This window comes from Narcine bancroftii, chromosome 8, assembly GCF_036971445.1.
Source record: "Narcine bancroftii isolate sNarBan1 chromosome 8, sNarBan1.hap1, whole genome shotgun sequence".
Lineage (NCBI taxonomy): Eukaryota > Metazoa > Chordata > Chondrichthyes > Torpediniformes > Narcinidae > Narcine > Narcine bancroftii.
Genome location: NC_091476.1, coordinates 72976800 through 72997517, shown reverse-complemented (window position 1 = coordinate 72997517; position 20718 = coordinate 72976800). Strand labels below are relative to the sequence as shown.

The following is a 20718-nucleotide window of genomic DNA, read 5'->3' as shown; positions in this document are numbered from 1 at the left end:
AGTGTGGGAATGACACGGGGCCGTGGGGACTGACACGGGGCTGTGGGGAGAGAGCGGGGCAGTGGAATCAGTATGAGGACTGACACAGGGCTGTGGGAAGAGAGCGGGGCAGTGGGATCAGTGTGGGGACTGACACGGGCGTGATGTGAGAGAGCAGGGCTGTGGGATCAGTGTGGGAATGACACGGGGTTGTGGGGAGAGAGCGGGGCAGTGGAATCAGTATGGGGACTGACACGGGGCTGTGGGGTGAGAGCGGGGCAGTGGAATCAGTGTGGGGACTGACACGGGGCTGTGAGGCGACACTGGGGCTGTTGGGAGAGAGCTGGGCAGTGGGATCGGTGTGGGTTCTGATGGGACTGTGGGGAGAGAGTGTGTGGCAGTGCGTTCAGTGTGGGAGACAGAGTGCACCAGTGAGTTCAGTGTGGGGGAGCAAGTGGGTTTAGTGTGGGGACTGACACAGAGCTATGGGGAGAGAACGGGGCAGTGGAATCAGTGTGGCGTCTGACACGGTGCTGTTGGGAGAGAGTGGGGTCAGTGCGGGGAGTGTTACGTGGCTGTGGGATCAGTGTGGGGTTGAGGGGAGAGCGGGGCAGTTGAGAGAGAATGGGGAAGTGGGATCAGTGTGGGGACTGACACGGGGCTCTGAGTAGAGAGTGGGTCAGTGAGATCAGTGTGGGGACTGACACGGGAATGAGGGGAGTGAGAGAGAGAGGGGCAGTGGGATCAGTGTGGGGACTGACACGGGGCTCTGGGCAGAGAGTGGGGCAGTGGGATCAGTGTTGGGATTGTCATGGCGCTGTGCGGAGATTGGGGCAGTGGGATCAGTGTGGAGACTGACACAGGTTTGTGGGGAGAGAGAGAGACGGTGGGATCAGTGTGGGGACTGACACGGGGATGTGGGGAGTAACCAGGGCAGAGGAATCAGTGTGGGGACTGACACGGAGCTCTGGGCAGAGAGTGGGGCAGTGGGATCCGTGTTGGGATTGTCATGGCGCTGTGGGGAGATTGGGGCAGTGGGATCAGTGTGGGGACTGACACGGGTCTGTGGGGAGAGAGGGGTCTGTGGGGACTGACATGGGGCATTGGGATCTGTGTGGGGACCGACAAGGGGCTGAGGGGAGGGAGAGTAGGGCAGTGGGATCAGTGTGGGGACTGATAAGGGGTTGTGGGGAATGAGAGTGTGGGCAGTGGGATCAGTTTGGGGACTGATACGGGGTTGTGGGTAGGGAGAGAGAGTGGGGTCAGTGTGGATGACAGACTGGGGTCAGTGTGGGGATTGTCACGGTGGTGTAGGGAGAAAGTGGGTCTGTGGGGTCAGTGTGGGGACTTAAACGGGACTGTGGGGACAGAACTGGGCAGTTGGATCAGTGTGGTGACAGACACGGGGGTGTTGGGAGAGAGCTGGGCAGTGGAATCAGTGTGGGGTCTGCCACGGGACTGTGGGGACAGAGTGTGGGGCAGTGCATTCAGTGTGGCGACTGACACGGGTCTGTGGGGAGAGAGCGGGGCAGTGGGATCAGTGTGCGGACTGACACACGGCTCAGGGGAGAGAGCAGTGCTGTGGGATCAGTATGGGGACTGATACGGGGTTGTGGAAAGGGAGAAAGTGTGGGGCATTGTGGGAGAGAGGGCGTTGCTGTGGGATCAGTGTGGGGACTGACACGGGGTTGTGGGGACTGACAGGGCTGTGGGGATTGACACGGGGCTGTGGGGACTGACACGGGGCTGTGGGGAGAGAGAGCGGGGCAGTGGGATCAGTGTAGGGACTGACACAGGGCTGTGGGGACCGACTTGGGCATATGGGGACCGACTTGGGGCTGTGGGGACCAACACGGAGCCGTGGGGAAGAGCGCTGGTCGGTGGGATGAGTGTGGGGATTGACACAGGGCTGTGTGGAGAGAGAGTGGGGCAGTGGGATCAGTGTGGGGACTGACACGGGGCTGTGAGGAGACACTGGGGCAGTGAGATCAGTGTGGGGGATTACACGGGATTACACGGGAATGTGGGTAGAAAGATGTGAAGTGGGATCAGTGTGGGAACTGATAAGGGGTTGTGGGGAAGGAGAGCGTGGGCAGTGGGGTCAGTGTGAGGAATGACACGGGGCTGAGGTGAGAGAACAGGGCTATAGGATCAGTGTGGGGACGGACACGGAGCTGTTGGGAGAGAGAGCGGGGCAGTGGAATCAGTGTAGGGACTGACACGGGGCTGTGGGGACTGACATGGGGCTGTGGAAACCGACACGGGGCTGTGGGGACCGACACGGAGCCGTGGGGAAGAGCGCTGGCCGGTGGGATCAGTGTGGGGACTGACACAGGGCTGTGTGGAGAAAGACTGGGGCAGTGGATTCAGTGTGGGGACTAAAGACGGGGCTGTGGGGAGAGAGAGTGGGGCAGTGGGATCAGTGTGGGGACTGACACGGGGCTGTGGGGACTGACACAGGGCTGTGGGGACTGACACGGGGCTGTGGGGAGAGGGAGCGGAGCAGTGGGATCAGTGTAGGGACTGACACAGGGCGGTGGGACCCGACTCTGGGCTGAGGGGACCGACTCGGGGCTGTGGGGACCGACACGGGGCCGTGGGGAAGAGCGCTGGCCGGTGGGATCAGTGTGGGGACTGACACGGGGCTGTGTGGAGAGAGAGTGGGGCAGTGGATTCAGTGTGGGGACTAAAAATGGGGCTGTGGGGAGAGAGAGTGGGGCAGTGGGATCAGTGTTGTGACCATCACGGCGCTCTGGCGACTGACACGGGGCTCTGGGGACCGACACGGGGCTCTGGGGACCGAAACGGGGCTCTGGGGAGAGTGTGGTACAGTGGGATCAATGTGGGAGACGGAGTGGGGTCAATGTGGGGACTCACGGGGTTGTGGGGAGAGAACAGGTCAGTGGGGTCGGATCAGTGTGGGGACTGACACAGGGCTGTGGGGAGAGAGCGGGGCACTGGAATCAGTGTGGGGAATGACACAGGGGTGAGGTGAGAGAGCAGGGCTGTGGGATCACTGTGGGAATGACACGGGGCCGTGGGGACTGACACGGGGCTGTGGGGAGAGAGCGGGGCAGTGGAATCAGTATGAGGACTGACACAGGGCTGTGGGGAGAGAGTGGGGCAGTGGGATCAGTGTGGGGACTGACACGGGGGTGAGGTGAGAGAGCAGGGCTGTGGGATCAGTGTGGGAATGACACGGGGCCGTGGGGACTGACACGGGGCTGTGGGGAGAGAGCGAGGCAGTGGAATCGGTATGAGGACTGACACAGGGCTGTGGGAAGAGAGCGGGGCAGTGGGATCAGTGTGGGGACTGATAAGGGGTTGTGGGGTATGAGAAAGTGGGCAGTGGGATCAGTGTGGGGACTGATACGGGGTTGTGCGTAGGGTGAGAGAGTGGGCTCATTGTGGATGACAGACGGGTCAGTGTGGGGACTGTCACGGTGGTGTAGGGAGAATGTGGGTCTGTGCGGTCAGTGTGGTGACTGACACGGGGCTGTTGGGAGAGAGCGGGGTAGTGGGATCAGTGTGGGGTCTGCCACGGGACTGTGGGGAGAGAGTGTGGGGCAGTGCATTCAGTGTGGCGACTGACACGGGTCTGTGGGGAGAGAGCGGGGCAGTGGGATCAGTGTGCGGACTGACACAGGGCTCAGGGGAGAGTGTAGTGCTGTGGGATCAGTGTGGGGACTGATACGGGGTTGTGGAAAGGGAGAAAGTGTGGGGCAGTGTGGGAGAGAGGGCGTTGCAGTGGGATCAGTGTTGTGACTGACACGGGGCTGTGGGGACTGACAGGGCTGTGGGGACTGAGACAGGCTGTGGGGACTGACACGGGCTGCGGGGACTGACACGGGGTTGTGGGGAGAGAGCGGGCCAGTGGGATCAGTGTAGGGACTGACACAGGGCGGTGGGACCCGACTCTGGGCTGAGGGGACCGACTCGGGGCTGTGGGGACCGACACGGGGCCGTGGGGAAGAGCGCTGGCCGGTGGGATCAGTGTGGGGACTGACACGGGGCTGTGTGGAGAGAGAGTGGGGCAGTGGACTCAGTGTGGGGACTAAAAATGGGGCTGTGGGGAGAGAGAGTGGGGCAGTGGGATCAGTGTTGTGACCATAACGGCGCTCTGGCGACCGACACGGGGCTCTGGGGATCGACACGGGGCTCTGGGGACCGAAACGGGGCTCTGGGGAGAGTGTGGTACAGTGGGATCAATGTGGGAGACGGAGTGGGGTCAATGTGGGGACTCACGGGGTTGTGGGGAGAGAACAGGTCAGTGGGGTCGGATCAGTGTGGGGACTGACACAGGGCTGTGGGGAGAGAGCGGGGCACTGGAATCAGTGTGGGGAATGACACAGGGGTGAGGTGAGAGAGCAGGGCTGTGGGATCATTGTGGGAATGACACCGGGCCGTGGGGACTGACACGGGGCTGTGGGGAAAGAGCGGGGCAGTGGAATCAGTATGAGGACTGACACAGGGCTGTGGGGAGAGAGTGGGGCAGTGGGATCAGTGTGGGGACTGACACGGGGGTGAGGTGAGAGAGCAGGGCTGTGGGATCAGTGTGGGAATGACACGGGGCCGTGGGGACTGACACGGGGCTGTGGGGAGAGAGCGGGGCAGTGGAATCAGTATGAGGACTGACACAGGGCTGTGGGAAGAGAGCGGGGCAGTGGGATCAGTGTGGGGACTGACACGGGCGTGATGTGAGAGAGCAGGGCTGTGGGATCAGTGTGGGAATGACACGGGGTTGTGGGGAGAGAGCGGGGCAGTGGAATCAGTATGGGGACTGACACGGGGCTGTGGGGTGAGAGCGGGGCAGTGGAATCAGTGTGGGGACTGACACGGGGCTGTGAGGCGACACTGGGGCTGTTGGGAGAGAGCTGGGCAGTGGGATCGGTGTGGGTTCTGATGGGACTGTGGGGAGAGAGTGTGTGGCAGTGCGTTCAGTGTGGGAGACAGAGTGCACCAGTGAGTTCAGTGTGGGGGAGCAAGTGGGTTTAGTGTGGGGACTGACACAGAGCTATGGGGAGAGAACGGGGCAGTGGAATCAGTGTGGCGTCTGACACGGTGCTGTTGGGAGAGAGTGGGGTCAGTGCGGGGAGTGTTACGTGGCTGTGGGATCAGTGTGGGGTTGAGGGGAGAGCGGGGCAGTTGAGAGAGAATGGGGAAGTGGGATCAGTGTGGGGACTGACACGGGGCTCTGAGTAGAGAGTGGGTCAGTGAGATCAGTGTGGGGACTGACACGGGAATGAGGGGAGTGAGAGAGAGAGGGGCAGTGGGATCAGTGTGGGGACTGACACGGGGCTCTGGGCAGAGAGTGGGGCAGTGGGATCAGTGTTGGGATTGTCATGGCGCTGTGCGGAGATTGGGGCAGTGGGATCAGTGTGGAGACTGACACAGGTTTGTGGGGAGAGAGAGAGACGGTGGGATCAGTGTGGGGACTGACACGGGGATGTGGGGAGTAACCAGGGCAGAGGAATCAGTGTGGGGACTGACACGGAGCTCTGGGCAGAGAGTGGGGCAGTGGGATCCGTGTTGGGATTGTCATGGCGCTGTGGGGAGATTGGGGCAGTGGGATCAGTGTGGGGACTGACACGGGTCTGTGGGGAGAGAGGGGTCTGTGGGGACTGACATGGGGCATTGGGATCTGTGTGGGGACCGACAAGGGGCTGAGGGGAGGGAGAGTAGGGCAGTGGGATCAGTGTGGGGACTGATAAGGGGTTGTGGGGAATGAGAGTGTGGGCAGTGGGATCAGTTTGGGGACTGATACGGGGTTGTGGGTAGGGAGAGAGAGTGGGGTCAGTGTGGATGACAGACTGGGGTCAGTGTGGGGATTGTCACGGTGGTGTAGGGAGAAAGTGGGTCTGTGGGGTCAGTGTGGGGACTTAAACGGGACTGTGGGGACAGAACTGGGCAGTTGGATCAGTGTGGTGACAGACACGGGGGTGTTGGGAGAGAGCTGGGCAGTGGAATCAGTGTGGGGTCTGCCACGGGACTGTGGGGACAGAGTGTGGGGCAGTGCATTCAGTGTGGCGACTGACACGGGTCTGTGGGGAGAGAGCGGGGCAGTGGGATCAGTGTGCGGACTGACACACGGCTCAGGGGAGAGAGCAGTGCTGTGGGATCAGTATGGGGACTGATACGGGGTTGTGGAAAGGGAGAAAGTGTGGGGCATTGTGGGAGAGAGGGCGTTGCTGTGGGATCAGTGTGGGGACTGACACGGGGTTGTGGGGACTGACAGGGCTGTGGGGATTGACACGGGGCTGTGGGGACTGACACGGGGCTGTGGGGAGAGAGAGCGGGGCAGTGGGATCAGTGTAGGGACTGACACAGGGCTGTGGGGACCGACTTGGGCATATGGGGACCGACTTGGGGCTGTGGGGACCAACACGGAGCCGTGGGGAAGAGCGCTGGTCGGTGGGATGAGTGTGGGGATTGACACAGGGCTGTGTGGAGAGAGAGTGGGGCAGTGGGATCAGTGTGGGGACTGACACGGGGCTGTGAGGAGACACTGGGGCAGTGAGATCAGTGTGGGGGATTACACGGGATTACACGGGAATGTGGGTAGAAAGATGTGAAGTGGGATCAGTGTGGGAACTGATAAGGGGTTGTGGGGAAGGAGAGCGTGGGCAGTGGGGTCAGTGTGAGGAATGACACGGGGCTGAGGTGAGAGAACAGGGCTATAGGATCAGTGTGGGGACGGACACGGAGCTGTTGGGAGAGAGAGCGGGGCAGTGGAATCAGTGTAGGGACTGACACGGGGCTGTGGGGACTGACATGGGGCTGTGGAAACCGACACGGGGCTGTGGGGACCGACACGGAGCCGTGGGGAAGAGCGCTGGCCGGTGGGATCAGTGTGGGGACTGACACAGGGCTGTGTGGAGAAAGACTGGGGCAGTGGATTCAGTGTGGGGACTAAAGACGGGGCTGTGGGGAGAGAGAGTGGGGCAGTGGGATCAGTGTGGGGACTGACACGGGGCTGTGGGGACTGACACAGGGCTGTGGGGACTGACACGGGGCTGTGGGGAGAGGGAGCGGAGCAGTGGGATCAGTGTAGGGACTGACACAGGGCGGTGGGACCCGACTCTGGGCTGAGGGGACCGACTCGGGGCTGTGGGGACCGACACGGGGCCGTGGGGAAGAGCGCTGGCCGGTGGGATCAGTGTGGGGACTGACACGGGGCTGTGTGGAGAGAGAGTGGGGCAGTGGATTCAGTGTGGGGACTAAAAATGGGGCTGTGGGGAGAGAGAGTGGGGCAGTGGGATCAGTGTTGTGACCATCACGGCGCTCTGGCGACTGACACGGGGCTCTGGGGACCGACACGGGGCTCTGGGGACCGAAACGGGGCTCTGGGGAGAGTGTGGTACAGTGGGATCAATGTGGGAGACGGAGTGGGGTCAATGTGGGGACTCACGGGGTTGTGGGGAGAGAACAGGTCAGTGGGGTCGGATCAGTGTGGGGACTGACACAGGGCTGTGGGGAGAGAGCGGGGCACTGGAATCAGTGTGGGGAATGACACAGGGGTGAGGTGAGAGAGCAGGGCTGTGGGATCACTGTGGGAATGACACGGGGCCGTGGGGACTGACACGGGGCTGTGGGGAGAGAGCGGGGCAGTGGAATCAGTATGAGGACTGACACAGGGCTGTGGGGAGAGAGTGGGGCAGTGGGATCAGTGTGGGGACTGACACGGGGGTGAGGTGAGAGAGCAGGGCTGTGGGATCAGTGTGGGAATGACACGGGGCCGTGGGGACTGACACGGGGCTGTGGGGAGAGAGCGAGGCAGTGGAATCGGTATGAGGACTGACACAGGGCTGTGGGAAGAGAGCGGGGCAGTGGGATCAGTGTGGGGACTGATAAGGGGTTGTGGGGTATGAGAAAGTGGGCAGTGGGATCAGTGTGGGGACTGATACGGGGTTGTGCGTAGGGTGAGAGAGTGGGCTCATTGTGGATGACAGACGGGTCAGTGTGGGGACTGTCACGGTGGTGTAGGGAGAATGTGGGTCTGTGCGGTCAGTGTGGTGACTGACACGGGGCTGTTGGGAGAGAGCGGGGTAGTGGGATCAGTGTGGGGTCTGCCACGGGACTGTGGGGAGAGAGTGTGGGGCAGTGCATTCAGTGTGGCGACTGACACGGGTCTGTGGGGAGAGAGCGGGGCAGTGGGATCAGTGTGCGGACTGACACAGGGCTCAGGGGAGAGTGTAGTGCTGTGGGATCAGTGTGGGGACTGATACGGGGTTGTGGAAAGGGAGAAAGTGTGGGGCAGTGTGGGAGAGAGGGCGTTGCAGTGGGATCAGTGTTGTGACTGACACGGGGCTGTGGGGACTGACAGGGCTGTGGGGACTGAGACAGGCTGTGGGGACTGACACGGGCTGCGGGGACTGACACGGGGTTGTGGGGAGAGAGCGGGCCAGTGGGATCAGTGTGGGGACTGACACGGGGCTGTGGGGAGAGAAAGTGGGGCAGTGATATCAGTGTGGGGACCGAGACGGGGCTGTGGGGACCGACACGGAGCCGTGGGGAAGAGCGCTGGCCGGTGGGATCAGTGTGGGGACTGACACAGGGCTGTGTGGAGAGAGACTGGGGCAGTGGATTCAGTGTGGGGACTAAAGACGGGGCTGTGGGGAGAGAGAGTGGGGCAGTGGGATCAGTGTGGGGACCATCACGGCGCTCTGGGGACCGACACGGTGCTCTGGGGACCGACACTGGGCTCTGGGGACCGACACGGGGCTCTGGGGACCGACACGGGGCTCTGGGGACCGACACGGGGTTCTGGGGACAGACACGGGGCTCTGGGGAGTGTGTGGAACAGTGGGATCAATGTGGGAGACGGAGTGGGGTCAATGTGGGGACTCACGTGGTTGTGGGGAGATAACAGGTCAGTGGGGTCGGATCAGTGTGGGGACTGACACAGGGCTGTGGGGAGAGAGTGGGGCACTGGAATCAGTTTGGGGAATGACACGGGGGTGAGGTGAGAGAGCAGAGCTGTGGGATCAGTGTGGGAATGACATGGGGCTATGGGGAGAGAGCGGGGCAGTGGGATCAGTGTGGGGACTGACACGGGTGAGTTGAGAGAGCAGGGCTGTGGGATCAGTGTGGGAATGACACGGGGCTGTGGGAAGAGAGTGGGGCAGTGGGATCAGTGTGGGGACTGACATGGGGGTGATGTGAGAGAGCAGGGTTGTGGGATCAGTGTGGGAATGACACGGGGCTGTGGGGACTGACACGGGGCTGTGAGGAGACACTGGGGTTATTGGGAGAGAGCTGGGCAGTGGGATCGGTGTGGGGTCTGATGGGACTGTGGGGAGAGAGTGTGTGGCAGTGCGTTCAGTGTGGGTGACTGAGTAGACCAGTGAGTTGAGTGTGGGGGAGCAAGTGGGCTCAGTGTGGGGACTGACACAGAGCTATGGGGAGAGAACGGGGCAGTGGAATCAGTGTGGCGTCTGACACGGTGCTGTTGGGAGAGAGTGGGGTCAGTGCGGGGAGTGTTACGTGGCTGTGGGATCAGTGTGGTGTTGTGGGGAGAGCGGGGCAGTGGAGAGAGAGTGGACAAGTGGGATCACTGTGTGGACTGACACAGGGCTGTGGGGGGAGAGTGTAGGGCAGTGGGATCCGTGTGGGTAGGGTCACGGAGCTGTGGGATTAGTGTGCCGTCTGACACGGGGCTTTGGTGAGAGAGGGAGAGAGAGAGGGATCAGTGTGGGGGAGAATTTGGGGTCACTGTGGGGACTGTCACGGGGCTCTGAGGAGAGCCCGGGGCAGTGGGATCAATGTGGGGACTGACACGGTGCTGTGGGGCCTGAGACGGGGTTGTGGGGAGAGAGTGGGTCAGCCGGATTAGTGTTGGGGAGAGAGTGGGGTCAGTGTGGGGACTCACAAGGCTGTCGGGACGGAGCGGGGCAGTTTGGGGACTGATACGTGGTTGTGGGGAGGGAGAGAGAGTGGGGTATTATGGGAGAGATAGCGGGGCTGTGGGATCAGTGTGGGGACTGACCCAGAGCTGTTTGGATTGAGACTGGGGAAAGTGGGATCAGTGTGGGGACTGATACCAGGCTGTGGGGTGAGAGTGGGGTCAGTGTGGTGACAGTCACAGGGCTGTGGGGAGAGAGCGGGGCAGTTGGATCAATGTGGAGACTGACATTGGCTTTGGGGAATGACACGGGGATGTGGGGAGAGAGTGGGGTCAGTGTAGGGACTCACAGGGCTGTGGGGTGAGAGAGAGCGGGGCAGTGGGATCAGTGTGGATATGGACAGGGGGCTGTGGGGAGTGATCGTGAAAGTGGGATCGGTTTAGGGACTGATACAGGACAGTCGGGAGACACTGAACATCATGGGCAAAATTTGAAATTCAGTCAGGATTCGAACCATCGTAACTTTGAAACATCGCCGGGGACAACCTGAACAGCAAAGATGATTCCTTCATGAAGCGCTCAGGCCTGAAATATTGTTTCTGTATCTTTATCTTTAACCTGCTGGGTTTTCCAGTGTTGTAGTTTCACTTCAAACCCAGAGTCTGCAGACGGTCGTGTTTTTCTTTCCCAATATTACACGAATTTGCCTTTCGTTCGCTGGAAGGCGGACAGATTCGCTTGTCACAGGGCTTTCGGGAGAAGTTCTTCTTGCCCTTCGGAGAAAGAGAAGTAAAAGGAGTTTCCCCCTCCCCCCGACTGTCTGTGGGTTCGCCTCCAGATTTCCCGCAGCTGAGCGGAGTCCGGTCCAAAGCATTGGCCACCCGAGCTCTGGATCCGAACCTCCAATACGCTCAGGAAACCTTCGGCACCCTCTTGCATCCCGGTTCCCCTTCAGCCAGTTTCCCGCGGCCTGGTGTGAATCGATCGGAGTCACCCGTGGCCTGTACGTGGTGGTTCCTCGCCCCTTGCTGGTAAGCTGCCGTGGCCACCGTCCCTTGGATATTTTCCTCAAGTGGTTGGGGGGGTGGGTGGGTAGGTGTGTCTTCACCTGCTCCAGTCCTCTGCTTCCCCAGAGTCTGCAACCGCTGCCGTCTACAGGCACCGCCATCCTAGGCCCGGAACCACCCCCTCCCCTCCCGTCGCTGTCACAGGGTTTTAAATAAAACCACCGTCCGCTCCTTTTAACGGGCCGTTTAAAGCCTGTACATAAATGACGGCAGTCGGACCCCGCAGGGCAGGGCTGTGTCTCCGCTCCCCTCTCTCCGCTGGTCCAACTGCATATCAGTGCGAGCTGGAGGGTTCAGGTGGGAAGAATGTGTGGGAAAGGGCGAGAATGTTTGGAGTTGGAGGGAATTCAGTTAGAATCCAAATCAGACTTTATTATAAACGTGTCACGAACTTTCTTGTTTTGTTGCAGCTTCACAGTGGAAACATTTCTATAAACCACCTGACAAAATAAATAAAAATAGTGCACGAGAACTCAAAGTCGGGCAGTGTCTGTGGTTCATTGATCATTCAGGGATCTGATGGCGGGTGGGGGGTGTGGCGGAGGTAAGAAGCCATCCTTGTGCCGCTGGGTGCTCGCCTTTCGGCTCCTGGACCTTTTCCCAAGGGTATCAGAGTGAAGAGGGTACATCCTGGGTGGTGGAGGGGTTCCTTGAGGATAGAGGCTGCTTTTTTAAGACCGTACCAGGCCTTGATGCAACCGGCCAGAATATTCCCTATGGTACTGTCACATTTGTGGCCCAAAATGTGAAATTAATAACACCATCACCACATGCTTTACCAGTTGAACATCTCAGTGTCTTTATTTTCCTGCTTCCCTTATTTCATCATCCTGCACCTTCCACCTCCAGTGCATACCATCTGACTTCCAGTCAGGTTAATACATATCATGCATATTCATTATCATGACAGGTACCACCTGCAGAAGTTTACGAGAGTCTTAGGTGATTAACCAAATCTCTTCAGACATCTCACGAAGTCTCGCCGCTAGCAAGCCTTCTTTGTGATCGCATCGACATGGAGGCTCCAGGACAGATCCTTGGAGACGTTGACCCCCCAGGTATTTGAAGTTTTTGAGCCTCTTTTATGGGGAAAAGGTCACGAGCTCTCAGCGGCACAAGGACAGCTTCTTCCCCTCCGCCATCAGATCCCTGAACGATCGATGAACCACAGATACGGCCCGACTTCGTCTTTTTCTTGCACTATTTTTATTTATTCTGTCAGCTGGTTTATAGAAATGTTTGGCCTGTGAAGCTGCCGCAAAACAATGATTGTTTTTTAGCTGTTCATGACAATAAATTCTGATTCTGAAAACGCATTCACTGAGGCAGCAAATTCCACCAATTCACCCGCCCTCCCCTCCCCCCTCCCCCGGGAGAAGCGGTCCCTCTTCATCAATGTCCAAAATCTTGGCTCCGTCCCCTAGTTCCGGTCTCCGCTGGCCTTGTTTTTTAACCCTGACTGTGGTTATAATCACAGGGCGATTGGTTTCCATGGAATGGCGCAGTACAGGCCCTTCGGCCCTCGACGTTGTGCTGATCCACAAATCCCTACCAAAAAATTACTGAACCCTCCCGACCTCTTAAGCCTGTTTTTTAAAAACCATCTAAGAGTCTCTTAAATGCCCCTAATGTTCCAGCCTCCACCACCACCACCCCAGCAAGGTATTCCAGGCCCCTCAACTCTCCCAAACTTCACTTTGTACAGACGTCCTCTGGGTATTTGGTGATCCTGGGAAAGAGGCGCTGGCCGTCCACCCTATCGACACCTCTAAGAAACTTGTCGACCTCGATCAAGCCTCCTCTCGTCCTTCTACGCTCCAAGTCCCGCTCTGCTAACCTTGCCTCGTGAGACTTGTTTCCCAATCCAGGCCACATCCTGGTGAATCTCCTCTGCCCCCCCCCCCTCCCCCTCCCCCCCTCCACAGCGTCCCCATCCTCCTTGTAATGAGGCGACCAGAACCGAACACAATACTCCAAGTAACTCTGCAGACACAAAATGCTGGAGAAACTCTGCAGGTCAAACAGTGTCCTTCATACGGCAAAGATAAAGGAATAGAGAGAACCGACATTTCGGGCTTGAGTCCTCCGTCAAGGTGCAAGCAAACTACGGGCAGGCGCCCGGACAAAATGGCAGGGGGGGGGGGAGAGGGGAGCAGGAGGTAACAGGTGGATAAGGGAGGGATAAGATGACGGCTCTGTGAATGGAGAAGGAAGGGAACAGAGAGTAGCAGATACTGGAGGAGTCGATGTTAAAGGTCGGAGAGAGCCCAGATGGAAAGATCCAGCGTGGCCCCTCAAGAACAGGAAAACCCCCGCGTTACGAGCATCCGACTTTACGGACAACTCGCACTTGCTTGTTCGCACATCATGTTCCCTCTCGAATGCCCCGTCCAGTGCGCGGGACAGGGATGGAACGAGAGTAAGTGTTAACCTTTAATAATGAGCTTTTTTTGCATCGAAAGGGGAATTATAAAGAAGCGCTTTGGATGATGTCAGATCCATTCTGACTTGCCTACAAATTCGTAACCGGCTGCACTATTTTTAAAAAAATTCAAGATTTTAAAATGGAGGGGAAATGCCATGATTAAAGTGAACACGTTCAGTCCATGTCCCGCGCACCGGACGGGGCACTCGTGAGGGAACCCGAGGTGCGAATGGAGCACCGTTTGTTCCTGAGTGTGAGTGGGCCGTCAGTCGGACATTGGTCACCTCGGCCCTTCTCCCTGCTTGTTAGCCAGCCTCCCGCTGAATGCACCCGTTCGCTCCAACCTTGTCAGCCCCCGGTGGGTGGAAACGGTCTAACAGGGGGTTGTGTTCCTCCCCCGGCCCAGAATGGTGCTGGAAGGCAGCACTGAAGCAGTCACCGCCCAGGCCTTGGATCTCCACGGCAGCCGTGCCCGAGCCACCCAGCTCCAGCTCACGGCCGAGGGGCCGGACCATCCCCCAGCCAACAAGGACGTCACCAAGTACGGAGAGGTCATCGTGTTGGGGTAAGAGGCTCCCTCCCTTGCGACGCAGGCGCAGGTCAGCCGCGCAGAGACCTGCCGAGATATCAGCGATGGGTGGCCGAGCGGCTTCCACAGAGTATGACAGCGCAGAAACAGGCCCCTTCGACCCTTCTAGACCGTGCCAAACCATTTTATTTTGCTGAGTTCCACTGACCTGCACCCAGTTCGCAGCCCTCCAACCCCTTCCATCCATGTACCCGTCCAAACCTCTGGTAACGAACTCCACGGCTGAAGAAATCCTCCTGCATCTCTGTTCAAAGTGGTTTCCCTTCAGTCCTGAAGTTACGTCCTCTTATTTCCCACCTCGGGGAAACGTCCTTTCTACATCGATTCGACGACGTTCGAAATGTTTCAACGAGACCCTCCCCCCCCCCCCAATTCTCCTAAATTCCAACGAGGACAGGCCAAGAGATTGTAAATGATTCGGACCTGGGCTCTGCATCGGCAATGACAACTCCAGACCTGTCCTTGTCTCCGCTGTTTCAGCGCCAGCGACCCCAAGTTCGAATCCCGCGCCTCCTGGCAGGTTCTTCCCGTGTCTGCGAGGGATTTCCCCGGGGGGGGGGGGGTCCGGTTTCCACCCACCCTTCTAAAACGTACTGGGGCGGCGTAGGCCCATTACCATGCTGTAGGTCTCCATGTAAAATCCCTCACCACTCGGATGGTAGGTTGTTTCGTCCCCTGCTGCGCTGCTACCGGTCCCCGTATTTGGCTCCCCCTGAACAGTTCAACCATTTCTCTCACCACCCCACATTCTCTTCAGTTACAACGGGTCACTGGGGAGTGGCGAGAGAGGGAGACGGAGGAGTCGCCTGGCCCTGTACAAGCGGCCGCGAGCCAACGGCGTCAAACCGGATGTGGTCCACATCACCTCAACGCCCCTGGCTTCAAAGGTACCTCCGGCCCCTTTTCAGGATTTGGCAAAGGCTTTGCAGCCCAGCGAAATGCCAGCCTCGCCGCCCTACCCACAGCCCACCCTTCTTACCGCCCCTCCCATGCGCTCCCACCTCATCGCCCCCTCCCACATCCCGCCCATCACTCCCCCTCCTTCCTCGCCACCCTTCGCTCTCCTTCACCTCTCACTCCTCACCGCCCCTCCCTCCTCATTTGCTCCCCACAGCCCATCATTCTCGCTGCCCCTCCCTTCTCACCTCCCCTCCCATGCGCTCCCACCTCATCACTCCCTCCCACAGCCCGTCCTCCTTGTTCTTCTTCGCCTCTCACTCATCATCCCGCCCCCCACGACCTCCCCCCTCATGGAGCTCTCCCTCTGATGCTCAATCCAGCTTGGACCACTGGTTTGCGAACAGGGAGGGGTGTTGGAACCCTGGGGGTGGGGGGTCCCAGGAGCGGGGCAATGGGACGTACCGAGGGACTAACTGTGGGCTTTGGCCGCAGGTTCTGAGCAAGGTGGGGCAGCACAGCGTTTCGTACACTCTGTCCCGGAGCCAGTCCATCATCGTGGAGTACAGCCACGACTGCAACACCGACATGTTCCAGGTAGCAGGGGCGGGGAGGGAGGCAGCTGGGTATGGGCTCGGACCCCCACCCCCCTTACTGAGCAGCTGCGAGTGGGCTTGGACCCCCTCACTACCCTCCGAACAGCTGGGAGTGGGCTCGGACGCCCACCCCCCACCGAGCAGTCGGGTGTGGGCTCCGACCACTATCCCCCTCACCAAGCAGCCGGAAGTGAGCTCGGACCCCCCACCTGCATCAAGCAGCCAGGACTGGGCTCAGACCCTCCCATCCCCCTCAATGAGCAGCCGGGAGTGGGCTTAGGCCCCTCAACGAGCAGCCGGGAGTGGGCTTGGGCCCTTCAACGAGCAGCCGGGAAGTAGGCTTGGGCCCCTCAACGAGCAGCCGGGAGTGGGCTCGGATGGCCCCACCCTCATCACCGAGCAGCCGGGAGTGTGCATGGACCCCCCCCCACCTCCCTCAACGAGCAGTTGGGAGTGGGCACAGACCCCACCCCCAACGAGCATCTGGAGTGGGCTCGGACCTCCCCCCCCCTCACTGAGCATCCTGGAGTGAGAACGGACCCCTTCACCCCCTCTCACCGAGCAGCCAGGAGTGGGCTTGGACCCCTTACCCCTCAGCTGACCGTCGGCTCTGACCCCCCACCCCCAGTTGATCACCGGCACACTCTCGCCCTTGCCAGATCGGCCGCTCCACAGAGACACTGATCGACTTTGTGGTTACGGACACGTCCCCGAACCCCGTGGGCAACAGCGAACCACAGCCCCTGCAGAGCACCATTTCCCGCTTCGCCTGCCGGATCACGTGTGACCGCAGCCCGCCCTACACTGCCCGCGTCTATGCAGCCGGCTTCGATTCCTCCAACAACATCTTCCTCGGAGTGAGTGGGGTAGGGGGGGAAGACCAGGGTCCCTGGCAAAACACAGCTGTGAACCGCAACGATTTAAAGGAAACACCGCGCTGTAGGAGGGAGGGGCGTGAGGAGGGAGGGGCGTGAGGAGGGAGGGGCGGTGAGGAGGGAGGGGCGGTGAGGAGGGAGGGGCGGTGAGGAGGGGGGGGCCTGGGAGGGGCGGTGAGGAGGGAGGGGCCTGGGAGGGGCGGTGAGGAGGGAGGGGCCTGGGAGGGGCCTGGGAGGGGCGGTGAGGAGGGAGGGGCCTGGGAGGGGCGGTGAGGAGGGAGGGGCCTGGGAGGGGCGGTGAGGAGGGAGGGGCCTGGGAGGGGCGGTGAGGAGGGAGGGGCCTGGGAGGGGCGGTGAGGAGGGAGGGGCCTGGGAGGGGCGGTGAGGAGGGAGGGGCCTGGGAGGGGCGGTGAGGAGGGAGGGGCCTGGGAGGGGCGGTGAGGAGGGAGGGGCCTGGGAGGGGCGGTGAGGAGGGAGGGGCCTGGGAGGGGCGGTGAGGAGGGAGGGGCCTGGGAGGGGCGGTGAGGAGGGAGGGGCCTGGGAGGGGCGGTGAGGAGGGAGGGGCCTGGGAGGGGCGGTGAGGAGGGAGGGGCCTGGGAGGGGCGGTGAGGAGGGAGGGGCGGTGAGGAGGGAGGGGCGGTGAGGAGGGAGGGGCGGTGAGGAGGGAGGGGCGGTGAGGAGGGAGGGGCGGTGAGGAGGGAGGGGCGGTGAGGAGGGAGGGGCGGTGAGGAGGGAGGGGCGGTGAGGAGGGAGGGGCCTGGGAGGGGCGGTGAGGAGGGGGGGGCGGTGAGGAGGGGGGGGCGGTGAGGAGGGAGGGGCGGTGAGGAGGGGGGGGCGGTGAGGAGGGAGGGGCGGTGAGGAGGGAGGGGCGGTGAGGAGGGAGGGGCGGTGAGGAGGGAGGGGCGGTGAGGAGGGAGGGGCGGTGAGGAGGGAGGGGCGGTGAGGAGGGAGGGGCGGTGAGGTGGGAAGGGCCTGGGAGGGGTGGTGAGGAGAGAGGGGTGATGAGGAAGGAGTGCTGCCAGAATTCTTTACATTGGACTCGGCAGTTCATGGGCGGGAAGTGTCTGTCTATGTTTCTGGTCGGGAACCACAGAGCAGAGGCAGATGATTGGTTCAAAGTCCATGGTTCCCTGAAAGTGCAGATGGAGTGTGACAGGATTATAAAATGGTTCCCTGAAAGTGCAGATGGATGGTGACAGGATTATAAAATTGGGGAAGTTACCTTGCACTGTTACAGAACACTGCTAGACCTCCTTTGGAGGACACACACTATAAATGGTAGGACATTGAGGAGTGTGGTAAAACAGAGGGATGTGGGAATACAGATACAGTAAAACCCCTGGTATCTGGCAGCTATGAGGATTGGTAGATGCCGGATATGTGTATTTTCCGGTTGCTTGAGACTTACTCTGAGAATGCCCACGTAATTGCATTGAATAAACAGGTTAAAAGACAAAAATTCTATTCTGAACAAACCGTGAATATATAAACCTTAAAGCATTTTACTTCATTTTCAGTCACATTCTTTGAAAACATTTAACCGTCGTTGCATCTGCAGGTTCCTCCCCCTCCACGGAGCTGCCCGAGTTTACAGATAAAGCCTCTGACTGGGGCGACTCTTACTAAGTGGGAATAAAGGGACACTTTAAGAGAGTTGCCCCAACAGCGAGCGGCATTGACCAGCTCTTCATCCTGGGCGACGCCATTGCTGTTTCACGCAAACAGATGCTGTGGGCAAAGCCCGACCAAGGCTCTCCATTGGCCAGATATTTGCTCCCATCTTCACCGAATGTTTATGTTACCTCAGAGAACATTTACAACTTTAAACTTGCATTTTTTTTAACCTATTATTCTTGTTTATTTTAACTTTTAAACTTTATTTTCCTGGTTTTTTTTGCCGGTTGCTTGAATTACAGACATATGGGGTCTTACTGTACATAATTCCTTAAAATGTGGCATCACAGGTGGAGGGTCGTACAGAGAGCTTTTCGCACATTGGCCTTCATAAATCAAAGTATTGACTACAGGAGCTGGGATGTTATGGTAAAGTTGTAGAAGACATTGGTGAGACCAAATTTGGAGAATTGTGTGCTGTTTTGGTCACCAAACTACAAGAAAGATATCAATAAGATAGAAAGAGGGCAAAGAAGATTTACTAGGATGTTGCCCGGACTTCAGGGACTGAGTTACAGGGAAAGGTTAAACAGGTTGGGACTATATACCCTGGAGCGTAGAAGAATGAGGGAAGATTTGATCGAGGTGTTTAAAATTATGAGGGAGATAGACAGAGTAAATGTAGGGTGGTTTTTCCACTGAGGGTGGGTTAAATATAAACCAGAGGATGTGGGTTAAGGGTGAAAGGGGAAAGGTTTAGGGGGGAACTTCTTCCCACAGAGAGCGGTGGGGGTGTGGAACGAGCTGAAGTGGTGAATGCAGGCTCAATTTTAACATTCAAGAAGAATTTGGACAGGTACATGGATGCAGGTCTGGATCTAGGCAGAAAAACAGTTCAGCACAGACTAGAAGGGCCAATGGGCCTGTCTCTGTGCTGTAATGTTCTCTTGTGTACCATGCCCAGTTCTCATTCTGATGCGGTAGGCCGGATGAGGTGGCACTCGAGAGAGTGCAGAGGAGATTCACCAGGATGCCTTCTGGGACAGGGGTTTTCAGTTCTGGGGAGAGTGATTGGATTCCGCCTGGGGTGGAGGAAGCTGATGACAATGAGTATCGAGAGAATCAAGTTCCAGTAGTGGGTGGGCGTGGGGGGGGTGTGGTCCCTGTGCTGGAGGTGGTTTTCATGCCCAGCAGGCTGATAAGGCAGCACTCATCCAGCACTGCCCTCACCCCCACTTGAGAGTGCGGGACCTCGGGATAGGGCCGAGAGAGTGCCTGGGACAACCTGGCATCCTGGTGCGTTTCTCCTGACCTTGCCACCCACCCCTCCCCACCTCATCCTCCTCCAGGAACGGGCAGCCAAGTGGCGGACGAACGATGGGCTCATGGACGGTCTCACCACCAATGGCGTCCTGGTCATGCACCCAGCCCATGGTTTCTCCGAAGACTCCGCCCCTGGCACGTGGAGGGAGATCTCTGTTTGCGGGAAGGTGTACGCCTTGCGGGAGACGCGATCTGCGCAGCAGAGGGGCAAGCTGGTAAGTGAAATTTTGTCTTCGTCCTTGCACAGCTAGAGAGGGTGAGGGAACTCCCTGTGTTAACGTTTGCTGGATCAAACTCTGGTGCAGAACTGTGTATAAAGTTTGATCAAACTCTGGGGCAGAACTGTGTTAATGTTTGCTGGAACAGATTGTGGGGAAGAACCTCTGTGTTAAATTTTACTGGATTGAATTCTGACATGCATGGTCAGGGATAGGCCTGGAGGGTGTTTCCTCAGAATGGCTCATGTTGTGTGGGTCAGCTGCTGAGGAGGGTTTCAGGACCTGGATCGGTTTGGTGGGAGTTTCATTCGGGAGAGTGTGATTGGACGGTGTGGAGGATGAGATGGGAGGGGTTGGGGAAGGTAATGGACAGAGGTGCTAACCCATTGTGTCTCTCTTCTCTGGCCCCCCACTCTTGTCCAGGTGGAGAACGAGTCCAACGTCCTGCAGGATGGCTCGCTGATTGATCTGTGCGGCGCCACCCTGCTCTGGCGCACGAGTCGGGGGCTGGACCTGGCGCCCACCCTCAAGCAGCTAGAGGCTCTGCGCCAGGAGGTGAACGCGGCCCGGCCCCAGTGCCCTGTGGGCCTCAGCACCCTGGCCTTCCCCAGTCTGGCCGAGCGGGACACCGCAGGATCGGTGGGGAAGCAGCAGCCCTGGGTGTATGCCGGCTGCGGCCACGTACATGGCTACCACGGCTGGGGCTGCCGCAAGGAGCCGGGGGCGGGCCCAGACGAGCGGGAGTGCCCGCTGTGCCGGCGGGTGGGCCCCTATGTGCCGCTGTGGATGGGGAGTGAGGCAGCCTCCTACCTGGACGCCGGGCCGCCCAGCCACGCCTTCTGCCCTTGCGGCCACGTCTGCTCCGCCAAGACTGTGCGGTACTGGTCTCGGATCCCACTCCCGCATGGCACCCATGCCTTCCACGCCGCCTGCCCCTTCTGCGCCACCTGGTTGACCGGAGACAAGGGTTACGTGAAGCTCATTTACCAGGGGCCGCTTGATTGAACCTCGACCTTTGACCTCTCGTTTGTTTCCACCCCCTTGATTACTGTTTAAATAAAACGATCAATGAAGTGGATCTCGGGTTTGGAAGGTCTGACGGAGAAATGCAGGGCCGAGCGGCCTCTCTGCTCCCTGGCGGAGGCTGACTGACCCGCTGAGTGTTTCCGACCAGCTCCGGTTATGGTTCCCCTGGGCATGGAGGGAAAGAGGGGAGGGGTGGGGGGGCGTTGGGGACGAGGGAATGTTGGACTCTAGTGTCCCCTCGTGGGGGGTGGATAGAGAGGCTCCCCC

At 59.4% G+C, this 20718-nt stretch overlaps 1 protein-coding gene across 5 annotated transcripts in view; it reads left to right on the top strand.

The window, feature by feature from the left end:
- Positions 1 to 20634, top strand: part of LOC138740850 (E3 ubiquitin-protein ligase pellino homolog 1-like) — a 71129-nt gene extending 50495 nt beyond the window's left edge. For 2 of the 5 annotated variants that reach the window (XM_069894066.1, XM_069894065.1), the window contains exons 2-7: positions 13720 to 13878; positions 14660 to 14789; positions 15295 to 15396; positions 16055 to 16252; positions 19234 to 19422; positions 19849 to 20634. In XM_069894066.1, the coding sequence (XP_069750167.1) occupies positions 13721 to 13878; positions 14660 to 14789; positions 15295 to 15396; positions 16055 to 16252; positions 19234 to 19422; positions 19849 to 20430 (1359 nt within the window). In that variant the 5' untranslated portion in view covers position 13720 and the 3' untranslated portion in view covers positions 20431 to 20634. Of the gene's footprint in view, positions 1 to 10568; positions 10853 to 11825; positions 11947 to 13719; positions 13879 to 14659; positions 14790 to 15294; positions 15397 to 16054; positions 16253 to 19233; positions 19423 to 19848 lie in introns of those variants that run through there. The other 3 variants (XM_069894067.1, XM_069894068.1, XM_069894069.1) reach the window with 3 other exon arrangements.
- Positions 20635 to 20718: the final 84 nt, after the last annotated feature.